This window comes from Dipodomys ordii, unplaced genomic scaffold (genome assembly GCF_000151885.1).
Source record: "Dipodomys ordii isolate 6190 unplaced genomic scaffold, Dord_2.0 Scaffold37, whole genome shotgun sequence".
NCBI lineage: Eukaryota > Metazoa > Chordata > Mammalia > Rodentia > Heteromyidae > Dipodomys > Dipodomys ordii.
Window position 1 is genome coordinate 7,191,684 of NW_012267253.1, and position 12,871 is coordinate 7,204,554.

Here is a 12,871-nt window from a genome sequence, read left to right on the forward strand (position 1 = left end):
ACTTGAGCCACAGCACCACTTCCGGCTTTTTTCTTTTTTGCTTATGTGGTGCTGAGGAATCAAACCCAGGGCCTCATGCATGCAAGGCAAGCGCTTTACCACTGAGCCACCTTTCCAGCCCTAGGTACATTTTTTTAAAATAGATTTTTTAACTTTCTTCTTTATACTGCTTAAATTTTGTGATCAGAAAAAATTATCTTCCTGTTGGAAAAGGAGTACATTTAGTTTTTAAAGTCAAAAATTGTATTTGGGAGAAATTATCCTAAGAAAATAGTTAGAAAAACTAATGATGCTGTAGGTACAAAGGTTTTTTATAACAGCAGTGCCTTTTTTGGTAAAATACTGTCAATTAACCAAATGACTATACCTCCTAAAGTAACTAAATAATAGCAAATAACAAAGCCATTATAAATTAAGATAAAAATGTATCTACTACCTACTAGCTCAGTGACCTTGGAAATCATCTGTCACATGAAAATGAAAAGAGCACTTTCCTGATAATACTCTATCCAGCACACTGGCTTCATACCTGACTGTGATTGAAAATGAAAAATCTGGTGTTTGTAAGCTTCCTCTGATAAAAAATTATCTTGCCAAATGATTTTTAAAGAATATTCAAGATCAACATTTGGCCACTGAGATAAGAAAATATATATAATGAAGTGTATCAAAATGAACTCCAAGAATTGGAAACAAAAGTTTCTTATTATGCCTTGTATGCAGTTATTCTTATTTGTTTTAGTTTTCTGTACCCTTTGTCTTAGATAGAAGCTTATCTGATCTGCGGAAGGGAAAGGGAATCACAGAAACAGCAAGACAAAAGTTGAACTAATGCAACAATGATACTAACTAGATACTATGTTGGAAATGGACTTTACAACTTGGGAGAGAGGGGAGCATAAAGGGAGAAGGAGGAGAAAATGAGAGAGAGGGTAACAGTGTTTAAAAAGAAATGTACTCATTACCTTACTTATGTAACTGTAACCCCCATCCATTACCTTTACAATAATTTTAAAAAAAGAAAATATGACCTAAGACCTGAAAGAAGTATAAAAATTGTAAAGAGGGAATTTCTGCAACTGCTACCCTAATTGTTTAAAAACAACCAAAGATGCCTATATGCATTCATATATGTAAACATTATTATTCACGCATACATGTAGACAAAATAGTGCTGCAAGACAGAGCCAAGTGCTGGCAAGATATCTATGGCACTGATGTAGGTCCCAAGAAGCACTGACAGAGAAACTAGTATCTTCCCTTAACTGAACAACAAAACAATTTTCATATATGTACTAGTTTGTTTCATCAACTTATCACTATGCAAGATGTATTTTGTTGTTTAAAGTAACTGAAACCAACCTGCCATGGTCTTTCCCAATCCAGTGGAATAGGAAATGCTCCGAGCCATGCTCCTACAAAACTAGAAATAGTAGTGATCTGGAGACTGTTCTCCCAAATGGAATTAACGCTGTAAAACACAAACATGAAAATCACTGGGGTACTGTATTTAGCTAGAGAGGCAAATAAACAGTAGCACAAATTAACACTATACATACGCTTTCTGTTCATTAAAAATGAACAACTAGCCAGGCACTGGTGGCAAATGCCTGTAATCCTAGCTACTCAGGAGGCTGAAATCTGAGGATCACAGTTCAAAGCCAGCCAGGGCAGGAAAGCCCCTGAAACTATTATCTCCAATAAACCACCAGAAAACTGGAAGTGGCTCTGTGGCTCAAGTGGTAGAGCACTTGTCTTGACCTGAAGAGTTGAGGGACAGCACTCAGGCCCAGAGTTCAAGCCATATGACCGAACAAAAAAACAAAAAACAAGAAAAAAGCTAAATTTAACATTTAGAGATTCATTGTGAATCCTTAATAACTGTCAAGGCATAAATGTATTTCCAATGGAAAAGTACTATAACAATGTACTGAGAGTCAAACATTATGAAAGAACAATTACAGTTATAAAACTTGAATCACAATTTGTACAAATAAAACACACATAATACTACTGATACTATGTAAGAAGAGCTAGATTACACACACATACACAGAGACATGTCAGTGTAAGAAAGCAAGTTATGCATCAGGATTCATTTAACCCTTTTGTTTTAAAATCACTTATATATTATATGCAAAATTACAATAATTATAGACAGAATTAGAAGTAGACAAATTAGAATATATAAAACTAAATTACTATTAAATACATGACTAATTATTGCATTATTAGATCTTTAACTTCCTATATTTTACTGTAATTGAATTTGAAATGTATGTTTACTATTAAAATTCATATTTTTATCTATCTATTTGTATTGTTTGGTGGTACTGGGGCTCCACACGGGGCCTTACAGTTGCCAGACAGGATCTACCACCGAGCCATGCTTCCATCACCAGAAGCACCACCTTTTATTTTTAATGTGCTAGTACTGGAGCTTGAACTCAGGGCCTGGTCACTGTTCTTTAGCTCTTTTGCCTAAGGCTCTATCACCTGAGCCACACTTCTACTTCTGGAAGGTTACTGCCAATTAACCACCAATTGGCAATAAGTCTCAAACTTTCCTACCCATGGTGGGTTTCGATCCTTGTATCTCAGCCTCCTGAGTAGCTAGGATTAGACATAAGCTGCCAATACCCAGGTGCGTCCACTTTTTTTGCATTGGTTATTTTATTTTTTGCAGGTCCTGGGACTTCAATTCTGGACCAGGACACTGTTCCTGAGCTCCTTTTTGCTCAAGGATAGTACTCTACTACTTGAGCCACAGTACCACTTCTAGCTTTTTCTGTAATTAGTTGGAAATAAGTTTCACGGACTTCCTGCCCTGGTAGACTTCAAACCACGATCCTCCGATCTCAGCCTCCTGAGTTGCTAGAATTATAGGTGTGAGCCACTGGCACCGGGCTACACTAGTTGTTTTTGTGAAAGGTCGCATCTCACTTCCTGCCCAGGTCGGCACTTATAACCAAAGAACTATTTTAAGCTCCCCATTGTAGCTGGGAAGATAGGTAGGCACCATCACTCTCAACTACCGGTTGAGAAGGGGTGTTTGTGGATTTTTTTTGCCTAGACTGTCCTCTAACCACAATCTTCCTGCCTTGAGTCTTCAAATAGTTAGGATTATAGGTATAAGTCACTGGTGTCTGCCTAAAAATGTATATATTTTGATGTGAGGCTTATTTCAAGTGGCCCTAACTTCAATTCTCAGTACTGCAATAAATACATAATTCATGTTTACTATATGTATATTAAATATAATATATTAAAATATTAAAAATATTAGTATTTGCATTCATACATTCTTTTGAAACAAAAAAATCAATATAAAAAGAAATGAGTCACGTAAATTACTTTCAACTAATTCCTTGTAGCATGGATACTGGTTTATTCTCATTTTATGTTTCCAAAGACATCTCAATTTGATCTTGTTGGATAACTTTGTCATAATTATTGAGCAGACACACATAATCAATATGGTTGAGAACAGAATGGTTTGCTGTTCTAATGCAAATAAACTTGAAAAGGGACTAAATTAATATTATAGACCACTCTTTGTGACAATAAAGTTCAAATACGTGTTCAAATTATTTATCACAACTGGAATTCATTATACCAAATATTTGCCTCCTATATTCTAGAAACACCTATTGCTTGGATAGGATCCCACAAAACAATGTTCAAATGGATTTAAGCTTTGAAACTATGCATCTCTTCATCTACGAGACTCTGTACCACTCCTCCTAGTGGCTAAAAATATTTTACAACATAGCAATATAAATTTTTTCCTTCTCCATCAATGATTATTAAAATCATTTCTTCTCTGTCACTAGATTTTTGAGCCCACATTCAGACTAAATAATCTATTCTCTTTTTTTTTTTTGTCAGTCATGGGGCTTGAACTCTGGGCTTGGGCGCTGTCCCTGTGCTCTTCAGCTCAAGGCTAGCGCTCTACCACTTGAGCCACAGTGCCTCTTCCGGTTTTCTAGTGGTTTATTGGAGATAAGAGTCTCACGGACTTTCCTGCCCGGGCTGGCTTTGAACCGTGATCCTCAGATCTCAGCCTCCTGGGTAGCTAGGATTACAGGTGTGAACCACCAGCGCCCGGCTAATAATCTATTCTTTATATAAATAAATTGTCTCTCTTCTTGCCTAGTTGACACTTTACCATTTTAGCCAGGTCTGCAGCCTTGCTTTTTGCTAGTTATTTCAGAGATGGAGTCTAACACACTTTTCAACCTAGGTTAACCATCATCCTCCAAACTTGTCCTATGAGTAGCTAGGATTACAGGTGTGTGTTACTGGTGCCAAGCCTAACTTTTTATTCTTAATGTCCACAATGGTTCTCTCAATATAAAATGTATTTTAATACAAAAATGACAAAAAGCTCTATGGTTTTGTATATTAGATTAACTTGCATTGAGTATTTTCACCTTGGTAAGATCACCTCAGATACGTTTCATCCTATTCAAGAACCTATTTAGCTAAGCAAAGTCATCAGATTCTAACTTACGCCTTCAAATAACAGCACAAAGAACAGATAAATCAAAAATCAAACATCAATGAAAAACAGGTTTACAAATGATTACTACTCTCCTTTACAAAAAGCCACTGGAAATGTGGCATAGTGGTAGAGTGCCTGCCTATCATGCATGAAGCTTTGGATTTGATTCCTCACTACCACACACACAGAAAAAGCCAGAAGTTGTGCTGTAGCTCACATAGTAGAGTTGCTAGCCCTGAGCAAAAGAAGCTCAGGGACAGTGCCCAGGCCCTGAGTTCAAGTACCAGGACTGGCAGAAATAAACAAAAAAAAAAGCCTACAAATGAAAACAAAACATAACAATTACAATGTTAGACAATAAATTGACTTAAATTATAAATATTCACTAACGTTCAATTCAATTGTTAGCTAAATACATTATGAATTACATAAAGATAATACAGTAAGTCGATTATTATTAATATTGATACACAATATTAATGTGTATCAATAAGAATTTAGCCGAATATTTTAAGAAACAAAATGACTTTTTTGTCTTTGAGTTACTTTATAGTACCTAATTTTATTTTGTTTTGCCCATACTAGAGTTTGAACTCATAGCCTAGAGCTTGCTTGGCTGGTGCTCTACCATTTGAACCATGCTTCTAGCTCAGCTTTTTTGCTAGTTAATTTTTCTGTCTGAGCTAGATTCAAACTGTGATCCTCCAGATGATATCAGCTTCCTGAGTAGCTAGGATTACAGATGTGAGCCACCACTAGCCAAATTCTTTTGTAATAAAGGTACATGCCTCTAATTCCAGAATTCAGGAAGCTGAGGTAGGAGGAAGACTGAGAACTCTAGGCAGCCTACATAGTGAGACCTTGTCTCAAAATAATAAAGTTGAGCACCAGTGGCTCAGGCCTATAATCCTAGCTACTCAGGTGGCTGAGATCTGAGGATCGTGGTTCAAAGCCAGCCTGGGCAAGACAGTCCATAAGATTCTTATCTCCAATAAACTACTACAAAACCGGAAGTGGCACTGTGGCTCAAGTGGTAGAACGCTAGCCTTGAGCTGAAGAGCTGAGGAATAGTGCCCAGTCCCAGAGTTCAAGCCCCATGACCAATAGGAAAAATAAAAAAATAACAAACAAATACCATGTGTTTATGATTAGTTGATTCTGGACAAGAGTGCCAACACTATTCAATCATTCAACGTGGGAAAAGATTTTAATGGCTGGGCACTAGTGGCTCAAATCTATAATCCAAGCTACTCAGGAGGCTGAGAGATGAGGATCTCAGTTCTAATCCAGCCTGAACAAGAAAGTCCATGAGACTCTTACCTGCAGTTGATGATAAAAAAAAAAAAAAAAGCTGAAAGTGAAGCTGTGGCTTAAAAGGTAGAGCACTGGCAAGCAATACATCAAAAGGTAAGAGTACTGATACTAAGGGACAAGACCCAGGCTGAGTTCACAACACCAGTACTGGCAAAAAAAAAAATTAAATTTTAGTTGTTACACTTTTGTTTCCTGAAGACTTTATGAATGGTTCTAAAAAGAATGAACAGTACTAATTGCCAGGGGAGCAGTCAGTCATTCATGGAGTCAAGTTATGCAGCATATATCCTCTGCTCTCCTTGGATTTAAACTTTCAAATTAGATAAAAATACCAAGTTAATTTCCATTTCTATGCTTTTTAAATAGATTTTATTGTCATTATAAAGGTGCTGTAAAGAGGGGATACAGTCACATAAATTAAGTAATGAGTACATTTCTTTTGGACAATGTCATTCCTTCCCTTACTGTCTCTCTGTTTTTCCTTCCCATTCCCAACCACAAGTTGTAATAATTCATTTTCAACATAGTAGCACTTGGTATGTTTCCCTTTCTTCTTGGTCTCACCACATCCTGATTCAAGGTCAAGAGTTCATTCCCCTTCCCAGCCACTGGTTTCCCTTCTCCTCTGTTCCTATGCCAGTAACTGTTCTATTATGCACCATTGGCTTGGTCCATTCTTATTCCTAGAGCAGGCAAATACCTGGTGGCTGAAGGAGGGATTTTTCCTAGTACTTTAGAAGCCACATAGAACTTAGCACAATATAGAACACACAGTATATGCCCAAAAAGTTTTTGCTTCTGGCTGATTAGAAGGACAAAATTATGGGAACCAAATAATCTTCTGGCTTTCTTAGTTAGGACTCAACCATTTCTAGTATGTATCATTTCAATGCTTTTGAAGAAGTTAAAATTTTAACTTAGCTATGATGAAAATATATATCCTGTAAATTGGTACTCTGGTATCTTACCAAAGGCTAAAGAAAACGTTACTGTTACATGAAACATTTCAAGATTATGTTTCCCATTTCTACCTATTGGAAAATATATGTAAAATAATTTTATTTGTAGTATTTTATCATAGTGCCAAAGTACCCAGTATGTTTCAAAGAAGTAATATTTAATTTAATTATTCATTTAATTAATTTAAGCAATATGCTATACTACTATTTTCAATGTGTTTTAACATAAAGAGAAGAGCTGCAGTTCTGCCTGCAGAAAACAAACCATTTGTTCCAGTCTCTATTCTCCAACTGTACTGGCATCTCTGAAAACTATACAATGCTAAAAATCACTGCTTTTTAATTACGAACATTACTAATACTGAAACTTACCCATTTTTACTGAAGACTCTTAGCCATGCTTTGAGGTTTGGTCCTAGTAAACATAAACAAGGTACAACAGTAAAAGTAGACAAAATAACTGCAAATGAAAATGTTTCCAACACCAGCCTAGGGGGCGAAAAACACAAGTGTTAAATGTACATAAATATACACACATACATAATCTTTGTTACCCAAATACATATAGCATAAAAATATTCTTATACTTTAAAAGGTTATAGGAATCCCACCAAAATGATGACTATAAATTCTTATTACCAAAATACAACTTTAAAAAACTAGCTAGCAGGGATGGGAATGGAATGTAGCTTAGTGGTAAAGTGCTTGCCTACCATGCATGAAGCCATGGGTTTGATCCCTCAGTACCACATAAATAGAAAAAGCAAGTGGTAGAGTGCTAGCCTTGAGTACAGAGAGGCTCAGGGAACAACCTCTCCCCTCCCCACCAAAAAAGCTAGCTAGCAAATATCTAGTTTTAATAATAGATCTCAAAAACACAAAAATCTCTAAGATGCAAACTGAATTGCCTGTTTCAAGAAATCTCGATTCTAGATAATTAACTATCTTGTCTAATAGTCCCTAGAACTTTCTCTGCAATCAATGGTTCGACTTTATTTGGGAATTACCTGGACAGCTTAAACTAAAAAGTTGGGGAGCTCTTTTCTAGAGTTTCTGATTGATGCCCAAGAATTTGCATTTTGATAAAATGTTCATGTTGCTAGCTCAAAGACCATATCTGGGGAATTATTGTTCCACTCATTCATTCGAAGATGGATTAGACAAAATCTATCATTTTCCATGGCAAAGTTCTTGCCTTCCCCTGTTTACAAAAGAATAACCTGGAGCAGGTTGCCCATAGTTCATGCCTGTAATCCTTACTATTCAGGATGTTAAGATCTGAGAATCACAGTTCAAAGCCATGTGGGGCAAGAAGTCAGTAATGGAACTCTGACTCAGTGATAGCTAGAACTGAGCAAAAAAGATAAGGAACAGTGGAAGGCTCTTAATTCAAGCCCCAGTATTAACACCAATAAAATAAAAATAGAAAAAGAATAACCTGTTTAATTTGTGTAGATACAATTACACACAAATATATCTAACTGTACACATAGCTGTGCGCATGTTTGTGTGTGTGTGTGCACACTACACGTTCACTTCATCATGATCATTCTTTAATGCTAAACAGAAGCTTTCCAAATTACAGTAAATATTATAGAAGAATTATTTGTGGATTTTGTTCCCACTAATTTGAAATTGGCCAATTTTGAAAAAGTGCTGTATTAAATTTTACTTACAAACATGAGTTTGTTAACTATTTGAATAATGCTATTGACTTTCCTTAGGAAAACAAATTCTTTCAAGTACTTTAGAATCACATTTAGTAGGCCTTAGTATGCTAGTTATAAGTAACTCATACAGATGATAGTGAGTTCCCTTAGAGGTTTCTAAAGGCATAAACATATGAAACTACACTAATAAATATGCAGTTAATGAATTTGAAGTTATCCTACTGTTTTCAAAAAACAATCACTGTGCTAAAAAGGGGATACTGATGTTATCCTACCTTGATGCATTAACTGAACACACTATGGTTTTTCTCTACTTGTCAACAGGGTTTGCCCACATTTTATTTAGTAAATGAATGTTTTAAAATATGAATCTAAAGTAAAAATTTCAAACTTACTCTAACAGTGGCGCTCCATATAAAACAAAAATCACATGAAGGAAGAGACAAGATATTAAAAAGTAGATACAGCATTTCAAAAATCTGGCTACCTAAAAGAGAAATCAATAAAATGAAAATTTGAGAACATGCTGATATAACCATAAATCCTTAGATTTTATCTACAAATACAACCTGTTCCCATAACATGTGAAACACTTCCATGTTCTTTGCTGGGCATTCTCAAGTCAGATCGCAAGTCTGTCCTCAGGTTCACACACAGCCCTTAACATAGACTGTAAAAATGCTTACAAGGCAAGTATCACACATACATCCATATTTTACCATTCAGCCAATGTGAGTCAAAAAGCGTTTCCATTTCTATGCTATGTATTGAGTTACGTGCTAACCGAAACTCATGAAACTGATAACTAGTGATTGATAACTAGAGCTAAGCCACACATGCATGCACACACACACACACACACACACACACACACACACAAAAGATAGCGAAATATCTGTAGAAAATACTAATTACAATATAAAAATTGTTTTCATTTTAGAACGCCTGGGAAAATTGCAAAATTTCCCACATCATATTCATATTACAGTATGACTTCTACAAGTCCTCCAGGTGGGGGGAAATGCTTGGTTTGAAACATAATTAATGAAAGAAACACACAATAAGCTTTTAAAATAAGGGAGTAAAGTTGTTTTAAATTGTGTAATAGCGAACTGATATATAATAATCAAGGTTACGTGAGGCTTTTATTAAAATAATAGTAAATTGTTATAGTGCAGTGAATATTCCAGAAAATTAATTCTAATATCTGAAAAGCTCAACCATTTAGTCATGAAAGGCATGTTGGAAATAAGTTACTACAATGACTTATTTTGGAATTTCTTATTTTGGAAAAAAAAAAAGGAAAAGAAAAACCCACTATCTTTAAAAAGTATAAAAATAAGTGAAAACTGCAGTATCTTACAAAGTAAGATTGAAAGATAGTAACATGTATTTATCATCTATAAATAAAACAATATTATACAGACTCAGAATGTATGTATTATGACCATTGAAGAAGTCATAATTCCACAATCAATGCATGTTAAGGATCTATCAAACACTGTGGGCAACAAGTAGTAGGTGCCATATTTGCTTATTCACGTAATCCTAACTACTGGGGAGGCTGAGATCTGAGGATCAAGGTACAAAGCCAACCAGGGTATGAAAATCAATGATATTCACTTTTACCTCCAATTAACCACCCAAAAGTTGGAAGTGGAAGTGTGGCTCAAGTGGTAGCGTGCAGCCATGGGAGAAAACATCATATAGGCCCTGAGTTCAAGCACACACACACACACACACACACACACACCAGGCTCCTTTACCCTCTATATATAACTCAATGAAGACTAATATCCTTACATTACAAAAAATGTCCAAAGGAAGTGGCACTGTGGCTCAAGTGGTAGAGCACTAGCCTTGAGTTGAAGAGCTGAGGGATAGTCTCAGAGTTCAAGCCCCATGACAAACAAAAAAAAAAAAGAAAAGAAAAAAAAATCCAAAAATTGGTTATCAAGTAGTAAATCTTACCTTATATGACAGTGAACTTCTTTTAGAGGATACATTTGGTTTCACAACGAAGTATAATAGGAGATTGATGGCAGTTACAGAAACAGAGCATATGCACAACCACAGCAAGTGAGTTTCTAATACTGAAAAGTTCTCCAAGAAGAATGATGGAATGAAGGTGCTTAGGATAATGGAAAATATGCACAAAAGATGCATATAAAATAGCTTCTTGATATCACTATCTTTCATGATGCTTTCTTGGATAGTTATCTAATGAAAAAAAATTAAGAAAAACATGTAACAATAATTTTCCCATTGTCTTAAATGCTTCTAAAACTAAGCCATGAAGTCAGTTTCTACAGTCAACAGATCATTTTCAAAGCAATGTTATCTGTTAGAGGAAGATGCATCTGTGTAAATGCACATGGAAACAACATTCTGTGTTATTTTAGATCTAAAATGGTGCAAATATATCTCAGAGACTAAAAAGGGCAATTTTACTGGATTCTTAAGTATTTGTCACAGTTTCTGCAAAGGATCATGTTTTAGGATTAAGAAATTCATTTCACTTCTTTTCCAAAAATCATGAAGATAAAATCAATTGCATGGACTGAGTGATCTTCCCAGTTGTTAATATAACCCATGGATATATCTTGGCTAAGTTAAAAAATTCTGATTTTTAACTCTGGTCCCATATCACAGTTCTTCACCTCCTCTAGCAAACGCCAAGTATCACCAAGTACACACTTAACTACTCAAATGTTGGCTCGGGCAATAGTTAGATAAGCATTATGCTAAATTGTGTTCACAATGTTCCAGACATATCAAAATGACGACCACAGTAACAGGTGCTGTTAGTGAAATTAGCTCCCTTCCCATAGCTTAGTATACTCCTTCTCTTCTCCACAGCTTAGCATGCTCCCTTCCTAAGCAACACTAGGCCCATGTAGTAAAGGTAATAAACAATCAACTTCCAACCCCCTTTACCTTGGGATGGCACTTCTCTGGGGCAGCTACCACCATATAAGGCAACAAGAGCCCCTCAAGAGTGACCTTCAGGTCTGGGCAGTTGCAGGACCCCTTATCTATTATTTGGACAACAGCCATAAATCCTGATGAAGCCCTGGCTCTCATATCCACAGGTCCACACCAGAGTCTCCGCCTTCTAGCCCTTTCTAGGCCCTCCTAAACCTTCTAGGTTATATGGGTCATTTCAGACAATAGCCAGTGCTTCTTCTCACTTCTCCCTTGTGAGAAGGGGTCTTGGTCGGTCCCTTTCCCACAATAAACCTTTCTTTGTTCTCTGTACCTGGATGTCTGCGTGGTTTTCTGGCAGTCTTACAATCTAGCAGGTGCTAAACTGTAATCAAAAGCAGAATGAGTGGAGGGGGAGGGGGTTTACTACCTCTGAACACACATATTTAGATTACCTAGTATTGAATATTAACTGAGGAGCTTAGTCTATGTTACACTGTGGTGAAGATCCCCTAAAATGGAAACATGGCAGATTTCGCATAGTAGCTTACGCACGTGCTACTATGGGCAAATCTGGGCATGGTCCTAATAGCCCTCATTAAACTCACTAAATAATTATTTGTCAAAGGCAAATATTTTACTGACTAGGAAACAGGATGAACAGGTTAGCACAAGGAAGCACACTGTAAATCACTTCCAAGCCTTGTCTCTTTAATACGAAGATAACACCCAAAGGGTTGGGGAAAGAATCGAGAGAAAGAGGTGACGAAGGAAGCCTCGTAGGTTTTACCCCCCACCATTGTGGGTCAGGCAGGGCGATCGGGAATCCATCCTTTCAGGAGAAACCCCCTACTTGGGCTACTCTCAGAATCCCAGCTGCCATTGGCGTACACGAACCTCCCTCAGCGAGCGGTACCCGGACCCTGATTCTCCCAGAATGAAGCAGGTGAGGGGCACGCCCTTCCGCGGACCCCCGCCCACGGCGGTCCCCGAGCTTCCCGGAGCGCGCCCGTCATCGCGAGGCCGCCGACGGGGCGTCGCGTTCTAACCTGGCCAGGGTAGGCGCCGTGACAGGCAAGGCCTTTGGGGTCCTCCAAGCTGTCCACCTGTGGACGCCGGCCAGCGACCGCGGCTCAGCCCCGCCCCCCGGCCGCGCGGGACCCGGATCCTGTCCCAGCCAGCCGCGTGCGGTCCGCGAGGAGCCGGATGAGGGACGTCATCAAAGGGCACAGGTGCGGGGACGCGGGGACTGAGAGACTCGACCAGTACTCGGATCGGAAAAGGGCTCGTTCTGCCTGGCAGCTCGCGCTCAACCGGAAGGGGGACGCTAGAGCGGGGCGCGAAGGATCGCGGCGTCTGCCACAGCCACCGGCGCGGGGTGCACCCGCGGTGGTGATCATGCGCAGAGAGTGGAGCAGCTATCACCAACGTCTCCCGCCTGCGGGAGAGAAGAAAACCTACGGCATCAGGTGCGACCGGCTGCCCGAGACTTGGAGACT

At 38.0% G+C, this 12,871-nt stretch overlaps 1 protein-coding gene across 1 annotated transcript in view; it reads right to left on the bottom strand.

Moving 5' to 3' along the window:
- The window catches only part of Pigf (phosphatidylinositol glycan anchor biosynthesis, class F), a 25,966-nt gene extending 13,148 nt beyond the window's left edge, over positions 1 to 12,818 (bottom strand). Inside the window, exons 1-5 of the mRNA XM_013017957.1 lie at positions 12,422 to 12,818; positions 10,419 to 10,667; positions 8,843 to 8,934; positions 7,150 to 7,266; positions 1,363 to 1,471 (exon numbers count right to left, since the gene is read on the bottom strand). Coding sequence (XP_012873411.1) covers positions 1,363 to 1,471; positions 7,150 to 7,266; positions 8,843 to 8,934; positions 10,419 to 10,646 — 546 coding nt within the window. The 5' untranslated portion in view covers positions 10,647 to 10,667; positions 12,422 to 12,818. The remainder of the gene's footprint in view (positions 1 to 1,362; positions 1,472 to 7,149; positions 7,267 to 8,842; positions 8,935 to 10,418; positions 10,668 to 12,421) is intronic.
- Positions 12,819 to 12,871: the final 53 nt, after the last annotated feature.